We start from the raw sequence: 23600 nt of genomic DNA, 5'->3' as shown, positions 1-23600 counted from the left end.
TTTAGTATTGCCTACCTTTTCAGTACTAAATCTCCAGTTACTAAATGCTGTACAGTCATATAGCTGTTAGGTTTTTCTGCAGTAGCTGTCAGCCTTCTCCAATTCTGAGTAATGCAAATAATGTGTTGTCTGTCACTCTTATCAGAAGAATTTTACACTTTGTGACACTAAACATTTACACACCACCGATTAATCTTGATTTTAGCGCAAATTTTGGGAGAAGCAGCATTAGACTGTTCTGCTCTCCTCTCCCTTTCTGTTACTTCTGAAGTTTCTAAGCTGTGATTATCTAGCCTTCAATTTTGTGTTCTCAGAGTTTGTCAGGGTCATTTTGGAAAACCAGTCATATTTTCTTCCTTTTTGGTATGGCTTTTCTGATAACTGTGTAGTTGTGTAAAAGCTATTTATCTTCTTTTATCCAGTGGGATAACATCAGTCCTGTACTTTAGGAGAGAGGAAGGAACTGGCTCTTTGCAGCTTTCTCCCTCTTTACCCTTTAGTAAAACATTAAAATGTCTTCTTCTCTATGTTGTTCTTTTTGTCCAGAACACCAATCTCTCTCCTTGGCCCATGCCTGGGAGTAGGCCCTTCACCCTACCATGAAAATCTTCCTTTACTCTTTGTGGTAAGCTGCCAGCAACTTACCAAGTCAGCAGAATAGAAAAGCACATAGTACAGCGTGACCTGTAGTGCTGCACTAGCGACAAGAAGAGCAGGTGCTTGTGTTTGGCCCATGTACCTGCCCAAGTGCTTCTATACTTCCCGAACAGCAGAACAGCTGCAGCTGCGCAATGTCAGCTGTGACAACTTTAAGGTTAGAGAGCCCTTGTAGGTGGGCCAACCCCTTCCCCAGCTAAAAATTACATGTTTTGCAGAAGTTGGCTTCAAAACAGTTATTAAAGAAAAAAACAAGGCAAGCAAGAGAAAAAAACCCAGCCTTACATGGTAGATTGTACAACAAAGGCTGATGTAAGAAAAGGCCCAGAAGACAGTAAGGACAATAAAATAGAACTAAGACGTAGTAATGTTTCATTTTATTTGATAGAAAGTTGCTTCAAAAATATGATTAATTATATACATTCTTACAGGCTGTACACACAATTACATACACAAAATGTACATAATAGCAAACACCCTTCTGTTACATTTTATAGATGGTAGTTAAGAACATGAGCTAGAACTTACATCGTATTTCATACCTGCTTTCATCCTGATTCTATCTACAAGGAATTGATAGACATGAGAGATGGAAAAGGCTAGCAGATCACTTAATTCATACCCCAGCCCACACAAAAGTCTTCTCCACAGTGCATTTTATTAGTGCATTGTTCTAGTACAGTTAGGTTTGCAGCACTTCCCTTTAGAGGCATTTGGCTGCTAACCTTATCTTCAGATTTTTTTCCCAGCATTCACCCTAACACTATTTCTAATTTATTTCTGTAACTCAGATCTCCTGAGCTATAGAAATCCTCCTCAAATCAAGCTAGATTTCTTCAACTTTATGTTGGGTTTTTTTTCATCTTGATTCCTTAATTGCTTGTTTGCCACGTATGAAATATTTTTAACTGTTAGTACTCTCTGTTCTGGGAGAAGGACACTCAAGCATGAAAGCTATAATCCAAGTGTTCTCTCCTTCCCATGCTACCAGCATCCTGTAAAGCTGGTATCAGCCAGTGAGGAAAAAAAATGTACCTTCCCTCCTCCTCAGGCAGTTACAGGGTGTGTGACTGCCAGCTGCTCCCTGGGACAAGTGGTGTCACATCTCAAGAGGAACTGCCCAGTTACTGGGATTTTTCTGGTCCCAGTCCCATGAGGAATGTCCACCTGTCCACCCTCTCTCTAAGCAAGAGGTAGCATACCAAAATCGAAACACAGGGAGTAGAGGCTGGCAACTCTGCCCTTTACTAATCACTTCCAAGAGACTGTCCTCCATTTCCTGACTGGAGGGATCAGGCACCCTTATCCTATGGACATGATGTTCAGGGAAGAAGAGAGAGTGAGAGCTGCCAAACCAGCAGAGTAACAGCAGCAGAAGGCCTACGAAAGAAGCTATGGCCTCCAAAACCAAACAGGCTATCCTGGAGGACTCTTTCCTGAACTGAGAGAGAACATGGCTTCTTTCATTGCCTTTCCAACTTCCAGAGGTTAAAAATGAACTGCTTCTTTCCTGCAGACATCTTGAGAGCTGCAGTTTCATTGCCCTAAGAATGTTTTCTTCTTTCCAAGGTAACAGCATGCTTAAATATCTATTTTATTTCTTCTTTTCTGCTCATGTGACCCTGTGCTTGCTAACCCTGTGCTGGCCATAGTCTTCATCTCACTAAGAAATTTTTCTATTCTCTTTTCATACCTCTATATCTTTTTTGTATTAATATCCAATAGCTGTCTCTGGTAAAGCGGTTTTCCATCAGCTGTCAAGGTGAAATCAAGGGGCTTAATGTTCCTCTTACACATTCTTTTGGTATTACTTTAAATAATGACTTTTTCTAACTAAGGGGAACTCTACTTATATTCTTCAGAAAAAGTTTACATTTTTTGAATTACTGCATAACATGCATATATTTAATAATATCTTAAAGCCAAAGATACTAATATGCCTTCATTTTTTTCTAGGTTGTGGGATTTTCATTTGTTTGAGAAAATGGTTCTCAGGCTTCTATTCTGCTTGCAGCATATATGTCCACTGTTGCTAGGCCCATTTAGATATTATGTCTTTTTTATTTTATACTTCTCCTTAATCTCTGTTGAGAATTTGAACTGGTATGAAATACCTTCTGTCATTCCTTGTCTGAATTCCTGAGATCCTGTCTGCAACCCTGGTTGGGAGAGGCCACTGGTGAGCTTCTGATGAGATGAGACTCCACCTTAGAAGAAGTGGGCTTGAAGCACTCCTGCTGACCTTGTGGGGTGGGAGGTGAAAGAGTCAGACAGCTGTCACTTTGCTGAATTTGTGCATTAGCAGCTAGTGAGTCATCATCCTGCTGGTCTTGTGTACTGAGAGGAACAGCTGAAGAGATGATGCCCTGAGAAGTAGCCGTTGAACCACTGTTGAGACAATTTATAACTAAGCTTGAGATACTAACATTAAATGTGCAATTACTACTGTAGAAGTTTCCAAGCAGCAGAGTTTGTTTATTAACTAGTTAACTAGTTTTCTTCACTGACATATTCCCCTTTTCCTTGTTTCACCTCAGCCTTATGAATCTGAGATGGTGACTTGTCTGTCTTGTTGGATTTGACTCCAAATTCTTTTTCCTGAATTGTAACTGTATTCTGGGGAAAGGTGGAAGAGGTGGGCAAGGAAGGAAGAGCAGCAAGGGAGGAGGTCAAAACTGCAGTTATCACCAGTTTTAAAAGTTAGTAACTTGTGTGTAAGTTGTTACTAAAGGTACTGCACAACAAGTTTTTCTCTTGACCCCTCTCTCTACTTTATTGCTGGAAGGTGAACTGAAGGAGTAACAGTGAGATTATGAGCACTTTTAAATTCTCCTAGTTTTCTTACAGAGAAAACTTGTGTCATCTGAGTTAAAGGAATCACCACCATCATCTTGATTATTTTCAAGGTGCTTAAATGCTTTTACAGTGAGGAAATTCTGAACAGATGTAAAATGAATCCATTATAAATGCATTCTAATAAGCATCCATTCAAGAGAGACTATGCAGGCAATATCTGCATTGATTTCAATGGCTGTTGGACTGCATTTTACATAAGCATTTGTCAATAACAGACATAAAGATATCTTTAAGATAACAAGTTTAAATTTAAAAGTCTATAGGCAGTATTAAAAAACAACCCAGAATTGTTATAGTGCTAGCTCAAGATCCTCCCGTCAAGGCTTCAAGGAATATTCTGTCTGTACATGAGAAGACTCAGGAATTAACAAAATTTATGGATTCATCTGATGAAAAAAAAGATATAAAATATGAAATATTTAAGATTTAATACTTTCAAAGAGACAGAGTTTGTGTTTCTATGCTGTTATTTTTACCACTTGTGTCAAGGACAAGGAAAAATACTACAGTGAATCAATGCACACTGTATGTGCCAAGAAGGCCAATCACATCCTGGCCTGTATCAGGAACACTGTGGCCAGCAGGAACAGGGAGGTGGTTGTTCCCCTGTACTTGGCACTGGTGAGGCCGCACCTCGAGTACTGTGTTCAGTTTTGGGCCCCTCACTACAGGAAAGACATTGAGCTGCTTGAGCGTGTCCAGAGAAGGGCAACCAAGTTGGTGAGGGGCCTTGAGCACAAGTCTTATGAGGAGCGGCTGAGGGATCTGGGGTTGTTCAGTCTAGAAAAGAGGAGGCTGAGGGGAGACCTTATCGCTCTCTACAACTACCTGAAAGGGGGTTGTAGTGAGGAGGGTGTTGGTCTCTTCTGTCAGGTGTCTGGAGATAGGACAAGAGGAAATGGCCTCAAGTTGAGGCAAGGGAGATTTAGGTTAGATATTAGGAAAAATTTTTTTACTGAGAGGGTTGTCAAACATTGGAATGGGCTGCCCAGGGAAGTGGTTGAGTCACCATCCCTGGAGGTATTCAAAAAGCAAGTGGATAGGGTACTCCAGGGCATGGTTTAGGGGGCATGGTTAATGGTTGGACTTGATGATCTTGAAGGTCTTTTCCAACCGAAATGATTCTATGATTCTATGATTCTATGTTACAAATACAGAGGACCTTTGTTTTATGAAGCCTTCTCATCTCTAGAAGAAAAGCATTAACATAACAAATTGTATTTTAGCCAGGCTGGTGCATTTGTTTATTGTTTCCAGATGGGAAAACCTGTGTATGTGGATTCTTCCAATAGATACTATCTAAGTATTTCTCAAGCAGTAATTCATAGACCACTGGTGGTCCATGGAGTACTACCAGGTGGCTTAGAGAGGAATTTTGGTAGCAAAGCACTGCTACTTTTCAAACAATTGTGTTGTAACATAGTCAAATATCTTGGGGTGGTTTTGTTTGTTTGTTATAAAGTGTCTTACAGTTGCAAATACAGATTTTAAAACATGCACGAGAGAACTGCACTAGGAAGAAGTAAAATATTACTTCAGTATGGAAAGTCTAAGTAAGGACAAATCTATTCTCCCTGTCTCACTGATTTTAAGCTCTTATCCTGTTCCTTGTTAATCGTTTATCCTGTTCCTGAGGAGAGGCTGAGCGAGCTGGGACTCTTTAGCCTCAAGAAGGCTCAAGCAGATCTTATCTATGTGTATTAATATCTGATGGGAGGGTGTGAAGAAGATGCAGCCTCGTCTCTGTGGTGCCCAGTGGCAGAACCAGAGGCAATGGGCAGAAACTGAAACACAGGAGGTGCCATCTGAACATCAGGAAACACTTTTTCACGGTGAGAGTGACCGAGCACTGGCACAGGTTGCCCAGAGAGGTGGTGGAGTCTCCGTCCTTGGAGATATACAACCAAACTGTACACGGCTCTGAGCAACCTGGTCTAGGTGACCCTGCTTTGTGCAGCGGGGGTTGGACTAGCCAATCTACAGAGGTCCCTCCCAACGTCAACTATTCTGTGATATGTGGTATTTGTGGAGTACATATTTGGGTATTTGGGGTCTATGTGGAAACAGTACTATGCAAATAGCTGAATTCACCAACAATAGGGATGAGTTCAGCACTTTTAGACTAGTCTTGTTCACAATAAAAGTAAATAATGCCAAAACTAAAATAGTCATATTGATCAAAGTTACTTCATGTGTTTACTTCTGTATTCTCTTCCTGTAATTTAATAGCCTTGTGCTGCTTTGTCTAGAATGAACAACTTTTTTTGTGCTGTAATGTTAAGCTGGGCTGCTTCTCTACTACGCACTTTTTGTACAAGGTTATGAAAATACTTACCTACTTGGCAATGCATATATGAACATGTATCTTCATGGTAATTTTAAGATTGCTTTTAGATTTTGTTACCACAGGGTAATATATGGAATTACACATTGCAGGCTACAATTTTTTTAAGACTTACCAAAAGCTATGCTTCTGAAAAGCACCTGAGTTAAGATCTTTGCTTAAAATTGGCTTCTTGGTGCAATTGTTCAGTTTTTGTCCCATCATTCGCCTAATTAAAGCATCATCTGTGTTTGGAAACAATTGTTTTGTGATTCCTGCAAAATAAAGAAATGGTATATGAGGCCTCCAAATCAGGTAAACAACAGATGTGTGATCTAAAAATGCATTTCTTGCATCTTTGAAATTTCCAGCTACTTCAGCTTCAGCTCTAGTTACTTTGCTATCTTCACACACTGCTCCACTGATTTTGCATGTGCCAGCTCTTGCTTTTCTCTGTGCCTTCCATATGGTTGTGCCTGCTCTTCGCAGACTCAAAGGGAATTCCAGGGCCACAGGGGCTTCCTGTAGTGAGTGATTTGTGTTTGCTCATCCTCTCTCCCTTTGTTCTCTTCTTGATCAGAGAGTCCTTTTCTTATTCTCGTCAGTCCTTTTGCCTCTGAATCTTACAGGTTTTTTTAATTAATATTCATTTGCAGATGATCTTTCTTTCCCTAAAAATTTCCCTTCTGTTTTGCTTGGCTAACCTTTTTGACTGCAATACTAACAGGACTCAACATCAGGAATGTGATTCCTGCTCCCCTCTTCTTCATCATCTTCCCTTCTCTTGATTTTTCACCCCTTTAATTCCATTTTGAAGTCTTACAGTTTCTATCTTCTTTAATCTGATCTACTAACTCATTTTCTACAGTACTAGAACTCCCAGGCTTCCTTCTTATTCTTCTTTTTCTCTTGTATAATGTTGACACTTTTGTATTTGAATTCAGGAGTGTTCCCATTTCCTTTAACAGATTTCTTTGACTTCTCTGACTTCTTTATAGGCTCCCCTTTATCACTGAATTCTCCATGGCATGCTGTATTCAATGTCCTGATTATCTTCCCTGCTTTCCTTTTCAGTCTTGCCTAGACCCTTCTCTAGAATCCACCTTTACAAAAGTCACTAGTAGCTCATAGAATCATAGAATCATTTAGGTTGGAAAAGACCATTAAGATCATTGAGTCCAACCGTTCTTCTCAGCCCATGAAATCTTTTTAATTTTTCTCATACATCATTCTGAAATGGTCTCATCTTACCACCTCTAAATATATTTTCACCATGTTAACACACTCTTCCCTTTTCTCTCTCTTGACTTTGGGCCTTTTTCTCTAGCTAGGTTCTTAAGGAAAAGAGATTTCTGCAACTGAGAACTTTTGAAACTGCTAGCCAACTTCAACAAAACTGGACCAAGGTACAGAAAATGGAGCTAAGCTGGGAAGGGAACCGAGAGAACTGGGGAAGTCCAAGGGAATGGCAATGGGGAAGGATTCTAGTACAGGAATTTAGGCTATGTTGTTGTCGTGGTTTAACCCCTGCCAGCAACTAAGCACCACGCAGCTGCTCACTCACTCCCCCCACCGCCAGTGGGATGGGAAGGAGAATCAGGGAAAAAAAGTAAAACTCATGGGTTGAGATAAGAACGATTTAATAACTAAAGTAAAATAAAAGATAATAAATAATAATAAAACATAATAATTGTAATGAAAAGGAATATTAAAAAAAAAAGAGAAAAATAAAACCCAAGAAATAGACAAGTGATGCACAATGCCATTGCTCACCACCCGCTGACCAATGCCCAAGCAGTGATCTGCCCCTCCTGGCCAACTCCCCCCAGTTTATAGACTGAGCATGACATTTGATTGGAATGATGGAATGATGGTGGAATATCCCTTTGGCTAGTTTGGGTCCGCTGTCCTGGCCATGCTCCCTCCCAGCTTCTTGTACACCTGCTTGCTGGCAGAACATGGGAAACTGAGAAATCCTTAACTTAGGATAAGCGCTACTTAGCAACAACTAAAACATCAGTGTGTTATCAACATTATTCTTATACTAAATCCAAAACACACTGTACCAGCTACTAAGAAGACAATTAACTCTATCCCAGCCACAACCAGGACAGTTGTTCAAGTATTAAGCTATAGGTGTGAATCCAATAAAAATCAGACTTCATGTGCTCACAAAATACTGCTTTCTTTAAAACTGCTATTTCCATCTGATATGATTCTCTTTCCTATGCACCAAACGTCTTCTGCCTTAAACCTCAGGATAAAACAAATTTTGTTTGTTTCTCTGATCACTATTCTTGTCTTCTATACTTATTGTCTCATTTTGCCTCCAGCGCTATTTAAAATGTCAGAATTCATAACATTCATTAACTTAAGAATATAGCAGACACAATTTTAAATTTGATCCAAGTGTGTCCTCTCTTTGCTTTCCCTTATCCGTTATCATCATGCTCCAAGTTTGACTGTTGTAGATTAACCTTTCAAAGGCTCACTGTGCCTGAGTAGCCACTTAAATAAAACCAACAAAATTCACACAATAGAAATACTACTATTTAGCATTTCACTGACAGTATTTGTAACAGATGGTTTAAAAAAGTATGTAGCCAAAGAAGGAAATACAAAACAGCACACCACCTGAGTAGACCAGCTGTTAAGCATTACAGCCCCTCCCTCACAGAAAGCCCTCTGTCAAGTCACTGCCACAGTGAGCAATGATAACAAGTCATCACCTATGATTTCCTGAACTTCATTCTGATTCATAGCTGGTTTTGCCGCTTTATCCTTTGAAGAGGAGGACTTTGCACCTGTCAGGCTGTGCGTAGCCATGTATTCATGTGTATAAAGTGCTTGCATCAAGTCATTTATAAACTTTTGAGGTTTGCTCTTGTTACAAAGTGCAATCTGCCACTTTTCGATCTTGAACTGGAAAACAAAATTGGTCATAAGCATAACTATTGACGTTCTCTAGAAATATTATATAGTATTACCTCTGAAATATCTTTTTAATTTTCTTTTTTTAAACCACAATTTCAAAACTAATCTCTGAAAACTGTGTGCTTGAGATCAATGCTAAACTTGCATACCACTCAACATTTGAAACTATACACACAGGTTGATTTTTTTCAGAAGCAAGTGCGGGGCAGACTAAGGACCCCATTCATCCTAGCAAACACTTCACCATGCAATCCTTATTACTCACTAGTGGAGACAGGACATGTTCAGACATATCTAAATCCTTCTGCTTGCACTCCATGCAGGCTGGCTGTGGTCCAGTTCTGGCGTGGATTTTGTACAGCCTTGGGAGCATGGCACTATGCCCAAGCTAATAGTCCTGCCTCTGAGCAGACATGCCTTAAGAACTGTGACATCTGGTCCTGGGTTGTAAGAGTGACTTCTACACACAGCAGTTGTACAGCCTGAGTATTTGAACTCTCCTAATGGGTAATTTTGAGCTACCTCTATTAAGTGAGGCTAGGTTGCTTAGAAAATTAGGTCTTTTTATTGTTTTGGAGATGTTAGGTCAAATTTTGTGTATTGCAATATTCAGTCAAAACAACATACCTTGATAATTCTTAATATATTTCTTTGGGTTTTAGGACCCCATGACAACACACGAGAATGGTTTCCACTGACCAGCATGACTCAGTGCATAAGCATGTATATGTAAATTGTGAATGCAGAAGCTGAAATATTCTTCTGGTTGTGTCTTTACATTTTTCACGTACAGCCTCTGTGCCTCAGATTTCTCAATTGTGCTCTTTTATAATTACAGACAATAGGGGAACATCTTTACTCAATATCTATATATATGTATTTCTGCTTAACTGCTGGCCAGTGTCTGGAACGAGAGCAGAAACATACCATTCTCCATTTACTTATTAACAGTTTAAACAGACTGATGGTATTTTTCTTAGATGATCTCTGAAATACTACCATTCCCCTTTGGCATCCAGAACATTAGGCTGGAAGTTATTCCTGGATCTCAGTATTTTCTTCACGTATCTACATTCTGCCCTTAGTCATAGAGGTGCAAAGCCACCAAAATCAAAGCAAGTTTGAAAGTGTACCAGCACACTAAATGAAGTCTAGTGTTTGTCATGAAAAGAGCCTTCTGCACAAGTCACGTCATCAGCTGAATGATGATAAAATTATTTTTACTGATGCTTATTTTTTATATTCGTTATAACAGTAACGTTTGTATTGTATAAAGTTTTAATTTTTATGCCTAAAATTGCCTGTTAACTGACCTGTTTTTCGGTCTGTTGCTCCTCATCTTCCACATTCAAAGTTATTGGTGAGCTGGAGTTACTATGCATAGCTGCATATGAATCTGCTATTGGATTGTTAGATGCTTTCCAAACAGCATGTGAGTGCAGACTGGACGTAGATGATGTCACTCCCCCTTTGAGCAGTGCTTCAGCCATCCCTACCAGTTCCTCAAAATGGGTGACTGCCTGCGGCAACACTGAAATCAAAGGGAAAGTGAGGGGTAAAATAATAATTAAAGCTTTCAGACTCTAATTACATAAGCATGTATATTTTTGCAATTAGATTTGTGTCATGATGCAAAAGAGTCAAAGTAGTCAGCAAAGATGCTTTAACATGCTTTTTTCCTATTCTCTCAGATGTTTTCCTGCCATTCTGCTGTCCCCACCCATGAAGATCTGGGCTCTGTTTCTAGAATAGGATAGATCAGTTCTCTGTAAGACTAAGAGGAACTATTAGTTTACACCAATCATGGCACTATGCAGGCTATTTCTCTTTTTTGTTTTTGCAATCTCAAAATCTCTACAAGTCTGTAAAGCTATCAAATATGGACTAAGTAATGTTATGTCTGATTTTTTTTTTTGCTTCAAAGAAGTTACATAGACTGCATAGACTTTTTTTTCCTCTTTTTCAATCTATACAGAGTATCTTTTAAATACCCTTTTCTCCAAGTAATATTTATTTTCAAATATAAACTTTTATTGAGACCATTAAGAAGAATCAATTCAGAGCAAAAAGATGCAAGGGATGAAGAATCAGCAAGATAGAGTCACTAAATTACAGAAAATATTGTAAAAGGCTAATAAAAGTGCTTAAGATGCAAGGCAAATGGACCTAAATGTGTAAGAAATGTTGTCAGACACTAAATAAATGTTTAAAAATAATATTTAAAATGGTGGAGATGAATGATTCAAACCAAGATGAATAACATGGAATGGAATCAGGTGGGCAATGAAACTGATAAGCACTTGCAAAATCATACGACAATAAAAAAAATAAAGAGATATGAGGCTGTTATCCTGGTTTCAGATGGGATAGAGTTAATTTTCTTCTTAGCAGCTGGTACAGTGTGTTTTGGATTTCGTGTGAGAATAATGTTAATCACAGACTGATGTTTTAGTTGTTGCTAAGTAACACTTATCCTAAGTTAAGGATTTTTCAACTTCCCATATTCTGCAAGCGAGGAGGTGCACAAGAAGCTGGGAGGGAGCATGGCCAGGACAGCTGACCTGAACTAGCCAAAGGGATATTCCATACCATAGAATGTCATGCTCAGTCTATAAACTGGGGGGAGCTGGCCAGGAGGCACAGATCACTGCTCAGGCATCAATGGTGGTCAGCAATTGCATTGTGCATCACTTGTCTTTTTCTTGGTTTGGTTTTTTTTTTATTATTATTATTTTATTTTATTTTACTCCTTTTCATTACTATTATTATTATTATTATTACTATATTTTATTATTGTTGTTGTTAGTATTACATTTTATTTTACTTTAGTTATTAAACCGTTCTTATCTCAACCCAGGACTTTCACTTTTTTTTTATTCTCCTCCCCATCCCACCGCGAGGAGGGGAGTGAGCAAGCGGCTGTGTGGTGCCTAGTTCCCAGCTGGGCTTAAACCATTACAATCCTTTTTTGGCACCCGGCATGGGGCCCGAAGGGTTGAGATAATGACAGATCTAACCAGAGCATGTTAAAACAAATTTGTTATAAGCATTCATTATATTAGTTTAATAGTTGCTAGTCACAATGTTGATTTATTGGCTTTTAGAGTCGTAGTGCTCGTTCTTAAGAGTTGTGTTATGTATCACCTCACTTGCCATACACAGTCCCTGTCCTACTGCTTATCACCCATAAGGTGAAGCGGATTAAGGTTTTTGCTTTGCTGTACTATGTAACACTGATAAAATTATCGGTCATGGGACTAATCCGGTATTTGTACTCAGCATTGTCGTCACCTCTGTACTTCAGGAGCCATCTAGTGGAAATTGTTAATAATTACACTTTTTACCTTTTCTCAGGGAGCCAACCTACAGGGGGAGACATCTTCCCACATCCTCCCCTTCTCCGCCAAGCTAACTACAATAGCTTCTGAGAATTTTGCAAATTTTTAATATCCTTGGGATGTTAAAACCAGCATGTTCCTGAATGTGGTTCAGGTCCTGTTTAGGGTTAAACAACTATTTAGAAATACCACCCAGAGATCAACCCCCGTGACAGGTACTGCGGCTACTCAGACACTGTGGCTACTCAAACCCCGGTGATGGGTGATGCAGCTGAACCAGAGAATCAACCAGTACCAGTATCAGTCGCCCCTATACAGAAGAAGAAATATAAAAAAATCAGTTCACATAGTGAGGGGATGAAGATGAACCAGAGTCATCACAAGAACAGGAGGAAGAGGCAGAACCAGAGGTAATCACCTGATCTCTATCCCTGAGTGAGCTGCAGGATATGCAAAAAGATTTTAGCCATCGTCAAGGCGAGCACATTATCACCTGGCTGCTCTGATGCTGGGATAATGGAGCCAGTGGCTTGGAATTAGAGGTTAGGGAAGCCAAGCAGCTGGGATGCCTTTCCAGGGAAGGGGGCATTGACAAAGCTATTGGAAAAAAGACACAAGCCCTCAGCTTCTGAAGGCAACTTCTGTCAGGCATGAGGGAAATGTATCCCTTCAAGGAAGATGTTGTAGATCATCCAAGCAAGTGGATTACCATGGAGAAAGATATCTAGTACCTGAGGGAATTAGCTGTGTGGGAGATGGCTTATTATGACCCAGACAAGGCACAGCTACCCACAGATCCAGATGAAGTCCACTGCACGCAACCCTGGCGAAGTTTACACAAAGCACACCATTGTCATATGCCAACTCATTGGCAGTAATGGACTGGAAAGATGAAGAGGGACCAACAATGGATGAATTGGCTGGGTGACTGGCGATACGAAGAAAGTGTCTCTTCCTCCCTCATCTCAGCTGTGGAGAAACTGCCAGACACATTAGCCAAGAAACTGTCCCGAGAGTTCCAGCAATGTGAGGATAAGTTCTGCCTCCCACCTGTATGGACCAATATCTCACCTATCAGGAGTAAGTGTCACTCTGCTCAAGAGAGAGGAGATAGAAGGTACACACCACAGGGTACCCTGTGGTCTTACTTGCATGAACACAGAGAGGATTTGCTGAAGTGGGATGGAAAACTTACCTTGGTCCTAGATGCATGGGTATGTGAATTGCAAGGAAAAACAATCACAGATGACGGTTCTTCCAGGAAAATTGCTGCTCCAGTCTCCAGTGGGCAGTGTGAGCAGTGTGCTAGACAGAGTGAAAGGGCTGATCTTACTCCTGGTACTATGAGAAGGAATTCTAATCTATTTTTACAAAAGGTGAGTGGAGAATGCTATGACCAAGACTAAAGGGGCCCTGCTTCCAGCCAAGTGGAAGAGAGGGACAACTGGGTTTACTGGACTGTGTGGATCTGATGGCCTGGCACATCAGACCCACAGGAGTATAAGGCTCTAGATGACACCGGTGCACAGTGTACACTAATACCATCAAGTTATAAAGGGGCAGAACCCATCTGTATTTCTGGTGTGACATGGGGATCCTAACAGCTAACTGTGTTGGAGGCTGAAATAAGCCTAACTGGGAACAAGTGGTAAAAACACCCCATTGTGACTGGCCCAGAGGCCCCGTGCATGCTTGGCATAGATTAACTCAAGAGAGAGTATTTTGAGGACCCAAAAGGTATAGCTGCCTTGGAGACGGAGGAAATCGAACAGCTGTCCACCTTGTCTGGTCTCTCAGAGGAGCCTTCTGTTGTGGGGTTGCTGAGGGTTGAAGAACAAGTGCCAATCGCTATCACAGTGGTGCACCGGCGGCAATATCGCACCAACCAAGGCTCCCTGATTCTCATCCACAGGCTGATTCGTCAACTGGAGAGCCAAGGGGTGATAAGTAGGACTTGTTCACCTTTTAACAGCCCCATATGGCCAGTGTGAAAGTCTAATGGAGAGTGGAGACTAACAGTTGACTACCGTGGCCTGAATGAAGTTACACCACCGCTGAGTGCTGCCGTGCCAGACATGTTAGAACTTCAATATGAATTGGAGTCAAAGGCAACCAAGTGGTACACCACAATTGATACTGCTAATGCGTTTTTCTCAATCCCTTTGGCAGCAGAGTGCTGGCCACAGTTTGCTTTTACTTGGAGGGGTGTCCACTACACTTGGAATCGACTGCCCCAAGGGTGGAAACACAGCCCCACCATTTGCCATGGACTAATCCAGAATGCACTGGAAAAGGGTGAAGCTCTGGAACACCTGCAATACATTGATGACATCATCATATGGGGCAACACAGCAGAAGTTTTTGAGAAAGGGAAGAAAATAATCCAAATTCTTCTGAAAGCTGTTTTGCCATAAAACAAAGTAAGGTCAAGGGACCTGCACAGGAGATCCAGTTTTTAGGAACAAAATGGCAAGATGGACATTGTCACATCCCAATGGATGTGGTTAACTAAATAGCAGCTATGTCCCCATTGACTAGTAAAAAGGAAATGCAAGCTTTCTTAGGCATTGTGGGTTTTTGGAGAATGCATATTCCACATTAGAGTCTGATTGTAAGCTCTCTCTATCAAGTGACTCTTAAGAAGAATGATTTTAAATGGGGTCCTGAATGACAACAAGCCTTTGAACAAATTAAACAGGAGATTGTTCGTGCAGTAATCCTTGCAGGACAAGATATTAAAAATGTGCTCTACACTGCAGCCGGAGAGAATGGCCCTACCTGGAGCCTCTGGCAGAAAGCACTGGGGGAGATGCAAGGCCGAGCCTTGTGGTTTTGGAGTCGGGGATATTGAGGATCTGAGGCTCGCTATACTCCAACTGAAAGAGATAGTAGCAGCATATGAAGGAGTTTGAGCTGCCTCAGAAGTGGTTGGTACTGAAACACAGCTCCTATTAGCACCCCAACTGCTGATGCTGGGCTGGATGTTCAAGGGGAAGGTCCCTTCTACACCTCGTGCAACTGATGCTACATGGAGTAAGTGGGTTGTACTGATCACGCAATGGACTCGAAAAGGAAACCCCAGTTGTCCAGGATCACAGACTGGCCAGAAGGCAAAGATTTTGGAATATCGCCAGAGAACGAGGTGACACATGCCGAAAAGGCCTCACTGTATAATAAACTGCCAAAAAATGAGAGGCAATATGCCCTGTTCACTGATGGTTCCTGTTGCATTGTAGGAAAGCATTGGAGGTGGAAGGTGGCTGTGTGAAGTTCTATACAACAAGTTGCAGAAACTGTGGAAGGAGAAGTTGAATTGAGCCAGTTTACAGAGGTGAAAACCATCCAGCTGGCTTTAGGCATTGCTGAATGAGAAAAACGGACAGTGCTCTATACTGACTCACGGCCAGTGGCAAACGCTCTGTGGGGGTGGCTGCAACAATGGAAGCAGAGCAACTGGCAGCGCAGAGGTAAACCCATCTGGGCTGCCGCACTGTAGCAAGATATTGTGTCCTGGCTAGAGAACCTGGCTGTGAAAGTACGTCATGTAGATGCTCATGTACCTACGAGTCAGGCCACTGAAGAACATCAAAACAACCAACAGGTAGACAAGGCTGCTAAGATTGAAGTGGCTCAGGTAGATCTGGATTGGCAACATAAGGGTGAATTATTTATGGCTCAGTGGGCCCATGACACCTCAGGCCATCAGCGAGGAGATGCAACATATAGATGGGCTCATGATCGAGGGGTGGACCTGACCCTGGACACTATCGCACAGGTTATCCATGAATAGCAAACATGCGCTGCAATCAAGCAAGCCAAGTGGTTAAAACCTCTGTGGTATGGAGGATGATGGCTGAAATATAATTATGGGGAGGCCTAGCAGATTGACTATATCACACTCCCACAAACCTGCCAAGGCAAGCGCCATGTACTTACAATGGTGGAAGCAACCACCAGGTGGATGGAAACACATCCCGGGCCCCATGCCACTGCCTGGAACACTATCCTGGGCCTTGAAAAGCAAGTCTTACGGTGACATGGCACCCCAGAAAGAATTGAGTCAGACAACGGGACTAATTTTCTAAACAACCTCATAGACACCTGGGCCAAAGAGCATGGCATTGAGTGGGTGTATCATATCCTCTATCACGCACCAGTCTCTGGGAAAATTGAGCAATACAATGGATTGTTAAAGACTACACCGAGAGCAATGGGGAGTGGGACCTTCAAACATTGAGATACACATTTAGCATAAGCCACCTGGTTAGTCAACACTACGAGTATCTGCCAATCAAGCTGGCCCTGCCCAATCAGAACTTCTACATGCTGTAGAAGGGGATAAAGTCCCTGTAGTGCACATAAAAAATATGCTAGGGAAAACAGTCTGCATTACTCCTGCCTCAGGCAAAGGTAAACCCATTCGTGGGATTGCTTTTGCTCAAGGACCTGGGTAGACTTGGTGGGTGATATGGAAGGATGGGGAAATCTGATGTGTGCCACAAGGCGATTTGATTTTGGTGAACATAGCCAATAGATTAAATTGTATAATGTTGATTGCTATATAATCCTGCCACTGTATGTCATCATTATTATAACTGTTATACGCTACGTCAATGGTATTCCAGTAAGAATCACTTAGATCAAGGAAGAATGAACTTTGATAAAACCGAGCGAAGCACAGTGATGATAGAACTGGGACTGACTTCAGCATGCAACAATCCAACAATACACATCATCCTCCTGCTATGCCCAATGTCACCCACCCGCCACACCACACCAATGCCCAATCCTGCTCTGCTGACTGAGAGGACTTTGCACCATCCCTCCTGCACAGACAGACTGTTATGACAGATGGAGTCCAAAGTCATGGACTGAATGAACTCAACGGACATTTGAAAGAGATGGCCTATAGACTGTGGGAATGATATGTGTGTGTGTACATTAAAAGACAGGAAAAGTGGTGGTGATTAAATGGTAATGTATTGGGAAGCATGGGATCTGGGCATGATGTAAATGGTATAGAATAAGGGGTGGATATTGTCCTGGTTTCGGCTGTGATAGAGTTAATTTTCTTCTTAGTAGCTGGTACGGTGTGTTTTGGATTTAGTATAAGAATAATGTTGATAACACACTGATGTTTTAGTTGTTGCTAAGTAGCGCTTATCCTAAGTTAAGGATTACTCAGTTTCCCATGTTCTGCCAGCAAGCAGGTGTACAAGAAGCTGGGAGGGAGCATGGCCAGGACACTGGACCCAAACTAGCCAAAGGGATATTCCATACCATAGAATGTCATGCTCAGTCTATAAAGTGGGGGGAGTTGGCCAGGAGGTGCGGATCACTGCTCGGGCATTGGTCAGCGGGTGGTGAGCAATTGCATTGTGCAACACTTGTCTTTTTCTTGGGTTTTATTTTATTTTATTACTTTTCATGAGTATTATTATTATAGTATTTTATTATTCTTATTGTTAGTATTACATTTTATTTTACTTTAGTTATTAAATCATTCCAATCTCAACCCACGAGTTTTACTTTTTTTTTTCCGATTCTCCTCCCCATCCCACTGTGAGGTGAGGGAGTGAATGAGCGGCTATGTGGTGCCTAGTTGCCATTTGGGCTTAAACCACAACAGCTGTCTAGGGATGGTATGATGTAGCTGGCAAGGGAAGGAGCAAATCCTCTCTAAACCTTATTCATTCAGTAATCTTTTGAAATTTTGGATTCAGTCTTGGCTGCACCAGAGTAATGGACAGGGACAAGTAAGAGGGACTTCAGAGATGATCGCAAAGTGATGAAGGATTCATTTATAGAAGAAGAAAATGGTTCACCTCTGAAAGGACTAAATTTACTGCACCTGGAACTAACTCAGATTATCAATAATGAGGAATTACCAAAGTAATTAGAAATGAAATCATTCCAGAATAAATGACATTTCAGTAGATCAAGAGAGACTGCTAATAAATAAGGTTAGTTGGACTGGTCAGTATTTGAGTTTAGCCGATAGTTATACACAGCATACAGAAAGGTTCTCTTGGGAACAACTGACAGGATTTAGACAGATTTTTCTATTTCTAACTCTACAATTGCTTGGCCTCCATGTAAGACAGTTTTTTCTAAGTGCTGACGGAATTAAATGTTGCCATGTATCAAAGACTTTGATGCTAATGGTAGGCCTTGATCGTGTCAGGTGCTTAGGCATCCATAATACCCATCCAAGTGGGCTCTTATAAATCAAGCTTTTCATGACCTTCGGGCTTTCCTCTTCATCAAAATACTTCCCCTGACTTTACCTTGAAGCATCACCAGGGACTGCCTTAGGCGGCAGTTTTCTCTCATGGTGTCTTTCAGCTTCCTCTTGAGACTTTTTATTTTGGCACACAGTTCTACCTTGGATAGTTGAAATAAAGGCTCTTCATCATCACTGCTACTTTCACTGTACAGAAAGTTGCTTCCTGAATACGGTTCTTTCTGGAAAAAAAAATAAAACCGTGCTATCTAGAGCAACAACATAAAATTAAAGCATTAAAACTAACATGAAAATATCTGGCTAAATCAGAATATTCTCTTTGTACACAGAATGTATAAACAGTCAGTGCATTTTAATAATAGCTGTTACCATTCCTATTGAAGTTAAAAATGAAATGTCAGTGTAATATGTAACTGTTAGGTACTTCTCTCTGTTCTCCATTCACCAATTTTCTAAGGTAATGTCTTTTAGAACTGTTAACTTCACTAAAACAAAAGTCATATGCTCCCCTAAACAAATACATTTCAGTTTGCTTTTGCTTAATACATTAAAATTACTGAAGATGAGATGTTTACCTGTTTGTTAATTAAAGATGTTTCAACTTGACTCAGGATGTTGGCAGGAGCAGATGCCTGCAATGATTTATTTCTTTTTATATGCTTCATCATCTTCCCCTGTAAACAAGAGCATAATAGTGCCTTTGCATTCCTATAAAGCCTTTCATTACAGTATCTCATAGTACACCATAAACTTTTATTCACTGTGTGCTTGACATTCTTGGTTAGTATTTTTGCAAAATATGTTTGTAACTTTTTGTTAAGATTTATGTTTTCTTTCCCTACATTTTGTCACTACAGATCTCAGCACAGTGCAAAGCTCAGAAAACCTGGTTCCTTCCCTTTCTTATGCAGTGGTCAGATTTCTGTCTTATGGGAGAAAATGTAAGGTAGCTACAGAGCATCCAAGTCTTGAATAACACTTTTCTCTTTAAATAGCAAAGGACAAAATCTATTGGCCTAATTACTCTGACAGGTTATTCTGCTGAGGTACCATGTGAAGAATAGTAAAGGTATTCCTACCTTTCCTATACATATTTTGTGTATTATAGTGTGAAGAATCAATAGTTACAGTCTGTTTCATTCCATTTTGGGCCTACCAATATCAGGCATGTAAAGACAGAAACTCACCTGTTCTTTATCCAGGTCACTGTCCTCACTTTCTGAGAATATCATTTCTATCCTCTTCCTCTTGCCTTTTCCAAGGACTTGTATTTTTGTAATTTCATCTGCTCGTAATATCTTTTGCATCATTTCCACCAGCTCTTGGGGGTCATCTTGAAGTGATGGAAAAAAAAGGCCAAAGCACAGAAAAACAGGTAGCAATACCTTAAAACTAGATTAAAATTTCATATCAGACAAATGCTCTGGAACTGCACTCACCACTCATGTACACAACTTTCACCAGGTGTTTTTCTGTCTTTCTTTTTCCCACAGGCCAGTTTACTAGCACGTGCTCATTTGGTTTCAGAAGTCTTTCTAGTTCATTGTCATCACTGGGAAGGTCCTGTATCCATGAAGTCTCTCCGATTTGCAGTGAATTATCATTTACAAAATCAAACAGTGTGAATTTTTTCATTTTTAAGTGGTTGTCTTGTCACACAGACACTGCCTGCAGGACTTCATAGGAAAAATAGCTGTTACCGTGTTGTGCCACAGGAATGTTACAAGAATACTTCAAAAAGCCCCAAACAACCCTTCTATTCCTGGATATTGGTAATTACCTTGCATGAAATATCCTGGATAAGGAGGTGAAAACTAGCCAAGCAGCATGTTATATGTCCCCTGAAAGATGGGAGATGGTCTGCTCAATACATGTACATCAGACAGTTGCCTCCAAAACTATGCACAGAAAACAGCTTTCACTCACAGAGCCCTTGCTTCCACATTACTACCATGCCTAATCTATCTCCTGGCTGGGATGTCTATTACTACTACATTTGCCCCAACAAACTTTTTCAGTCCAGCATCTGACTAGAAGATACAGGTGTGATAAAAACTTTCCCTAGAACAAAAGAAAGTACTAGCTATACATGCTATTAAGAGGGATGTATGACTTCCAGGGCTGTATTAATCATCTCACAGGCAGCAAGATGTACAATTGCAGCCACTGAAAACCAACCCAGAACAACCCAGGACAACTGACTAGGTGAGGGATGATACATTCTGGCAGTGGAAAACTTGACGTACAAAAGAAATGACAGGCTGAGGACTGGAAGAGAGCTGGGCTGCTTTATGAAAAATAACAGCAACAAGGAGAATCCAAACCCAAGTATACAGCTAAATCCTTTGCTTACATAAAACAGTATTTTTAAAGCAAAGGACCATTTCTGGGCTTCTTAAAGCACTGAAGTTCTACACTGGGAGAAGGAAACAAGTCAGACTTTGTGTTTTATTTTTCTAATTAAGCTGATATGCCTTATATGGAAGTGTGAAACGTAACATACATTATTAAACTCTACTGGAAATGTAACCAGTTCATTTAAGTGTTTCCATTATACTCAGAGAAGATATTTTCTACTTTAAAATTATTAAATCAGATAAACCCAATAAATAGAAAATCTGTTTTTGTCAAACCTTGATCTTCTTTCCAAAACACATATATGGTTTAGCTTGTCAGTTCATAGAGCTGAAGTACTTTTACAGAGCTGAAAACTCATGAATTTCCAGATGTGACAGCGTGATTTGTGATTTACTTGGCCTCAGTCAGTCGGAAGCAAATCTAGTGCTTCATGCAGAGGTTGTCAAAAAGGTAACTCAGAGGTAGGAAAGGAGAATTACATGGGGCGATTATGTCAAAGTGAGAAAATCTGGCTGCGGTGCTCCAAGAAGCAACGTCAATTCGTTTGCAGAAGCCTAGCTCACAATTATTCACTATGTCTGTGCAACACCTCAACAGAGCTGGCTTTTCACACAGGGGTGAACTTGTTAATTTGTGAAAAACAGCTGTGCTCTTGTCAATGGATTTAGTGATACAATGAAGCAAGCAGCATAAGAAATCACAATTAAAAAGAGTATTAAATCATGCTTTTACGCAGAATGTGTTGACTGTGATAGCAGTAGGATTGTTAAGTACTGCCCTGCTGAAGAAGGAGACTGTGTTTTCAAGAATTCACATTAATTTTCTTTAAAGAGAGTTAGAAAGACCAGGAAACATCCATGCCATGCAAATTCTGGAGAGGAAGCAGCCTGAATATCTATGCCTAACATGAATCACTGGAGGCCTTGTTCTGCCACTAATCCATGCCGAGTGGATTCTCATACCACAGACAGGGATCGTTCAAATGACTAAATATTGAGACAAAGCAGAACCCAAAGGAAGAAAAGTTTCAGCACTGACCTCGCTAGGGATAGGTGAGATTCAAAATGAAATGGGATGTTTGCCCGAACAACAATGTACCAGATGTAAAACAGCTGGTGTATGCTATCAGATTGGGCATCAGTATTCTTCCTTCTTTTTCGAAAGAAGTTAGCTTAACATTTCTCATCTGGCACAAAGATGTTAACTTCTACCTCTGATCAACCCTGCACAACAATCCCCATCACCCAGTTCTTCAATTCTCAAATGAAATACTTTGAGCTTTTCCCTCCTTGGCCCTTGGCAGTTGTGAGCTACTTCATTACCTTCCTAAAAGCCCACATAAGATCAACAGAATTGCAGCAAAGTTAGAGCTGCCAGTATGCTAAGACTAACAGCTGATTGACTGACTTCTATTTTTTTTTTAATGTTTCCCCATAGTCCTCTAACAGTCTGTATGTTGTCTCTCATTTTATATTGAGACAGATATTCTCTGAGCCATGGGACAGTCTTGTGGTCTGCGTTTGTACAGGGTTTGCAAGCCAGCCCAGGATTTCCAGGGACACACTGAATACACGGGCTGTTCATAGCATGGAGGGTAAGTGATGATTTCCCACGGCACTGGGGATATTCAAATACACACTGTGCTGTCCGAGCACAGCAGTAGCAAGTCCAACAGCTTTTGGAAGGTATTAGACTTGCATACATGTTATATAGCTTAATGAAGTCAATGGACATGTGGACTTATGGATGTCTGGAGCCCACAACAACAGCCTGGTGCCACTGGTAGACACTGTGAAGGCCACAGCCAGCAAAACCCCTTGCACAGTCATTACAGCAGACAAGCACCCGGATCCACAAAAATCCATGCAGCCACTCAGAGCTAGGGACAATTTTTACCATGGTCATGGCAGGACTTGGAGCTCAGCAATTTATCTACAACATCTATAAAGCTCTTTTGAGCTGTCAAGATTCTTGCCTGTGAGGCAATGAGGAAATGGAACAGTAAAACACTTACTGGAAGAGAAGTCCTGCAGTGTTTTCTCACCCTGTTCTCCTACTGGAGTCAATGTGAACCCTGTCTGAGTCAAGACTGCTGCAGATGCCTCCCTCCAAAATGTTTTATGTGCCAAAACAGATCAAAGGCAAAGTATACTGTATCATCAGGAAAAAAAAAAAAAAATCTTGGGAAGTGGGATTAATCTTACCAAACTTTTACTGCCTTAAAAATGAGAGGTTGTCTAGCCACATTTGGCTCAGTCACTGCTGAAAGACAGGTGATTCATCTCACCCTAAGACATGTAGCTAAAAGGCAGCAGATGACTTACTGTCTGGGAGAGCCTATTTCTCTCCACGGACTATTCAGTGACTATACAGGTATAGGTATGTCTCCTGATAGAAGCTGGTTTGGTCCAACCCATCCTATACTAGCTTTTTGTATTTTTTAATAGATTTTGAATAGTAGGATAGATTCCAGTAGACCTTCTGCTATAGGGAGCCAAAAGGATGGAGTATGAAGCCTGCTGAAGTGTATCTGGTTCTCTGTTTTAAATCTTTCTAACACAGTTCTACAAGTCATCAAGTAAGATTTCTGACACTGAGTGCTTTGTTCAGTGGTTTAATTGGAAGATATATAATTGTTCGCAGACATTACCCTGTGTGGAGCTACTAACACAAAGACAGAATTATATGACCTTTGAAAGCCACTTATGTTTTGCAAGTTACTTAATTCTGCTATATTCTCCATTTGAAAACACTAGTTACTTATTTGAGAAGTACTGAAATGCAATTTTATGATTTTTCACTGTTCTAAGACACAAGGCTGTTTTTACTTTTTCTAAAAGCAGGTAATTTGTAGAAGGGGATAAAAAAACCAGGAAGGAGCCATTTAATT

The 23600-nt window shown here is 40.7% G+C and overlaps 1 protein-coding gene across 8 annotated transcripts in view; it reads right to left on the bottom strand.

The window, feature by feature from the left end:
- Positions 1 to 1012: 1012 nt before the first annotated feature.
- The window catches only part of BEND6 (BEN domain containing 6), a 31178-nt gene continuing 8590 nt past the window's right edge, over positions 1013 to 23600 (bottom strand). For 2 of the 8 annotated variants that reach the window (XM_052809249.1, XM_052809252.1), the window contains exons 3-10: positions 19792 to 20028; positions 19540 to 19685; positions 18928 to 19026; positions 18396 to 18573; positions 10084 to 10301; positions 8566 to 8758; positions 5973 to 6111; positions 1013 to 3045 (exon numbers count right to left, since the gene is read on the bottom strand). In XM_052809249.1, coding sequence (XP_052665209.1) covers positions 2778 to 3045; positions 5973 to 6111; positions 8566 to 8758; positions 10084 to 10301; positions 18396 to 18573; positions 18928 to 19026; positions 19540 to 19685; positions 19792 to 19987 — 1437 coding nt within the window. In that variant the 5' untranslated portion in view covers positions 19988 to 20028 and the 3' untranslated portion in view covers positions 1013 to 2777. The other 6 variants (XM_052809250.1, XM_052809251.1, XM_052809254.1 and 3 more) reach the window with 6 other exon arrangements.

The sequence above is a fragment of the Harpia harpyja genome, chromosome 15 (assembly GCF_026419915.1).
Source record: "Harpia harpyja isolate bHarHar1 chromosome 15, bHarHar1 primary haplotype, whole genome shotgun sequence".
NCBI lineage: Eukaryota > Metazoa > Chordata > Aves > Accipitriformes > Accipitridae > Harpia > Harpia harpyja.
The sequence above is the reverse complement of the archived record's forward strand: the minus strand, read 5'-3'. Positions and strand labels throughout refer to the sequence as shown.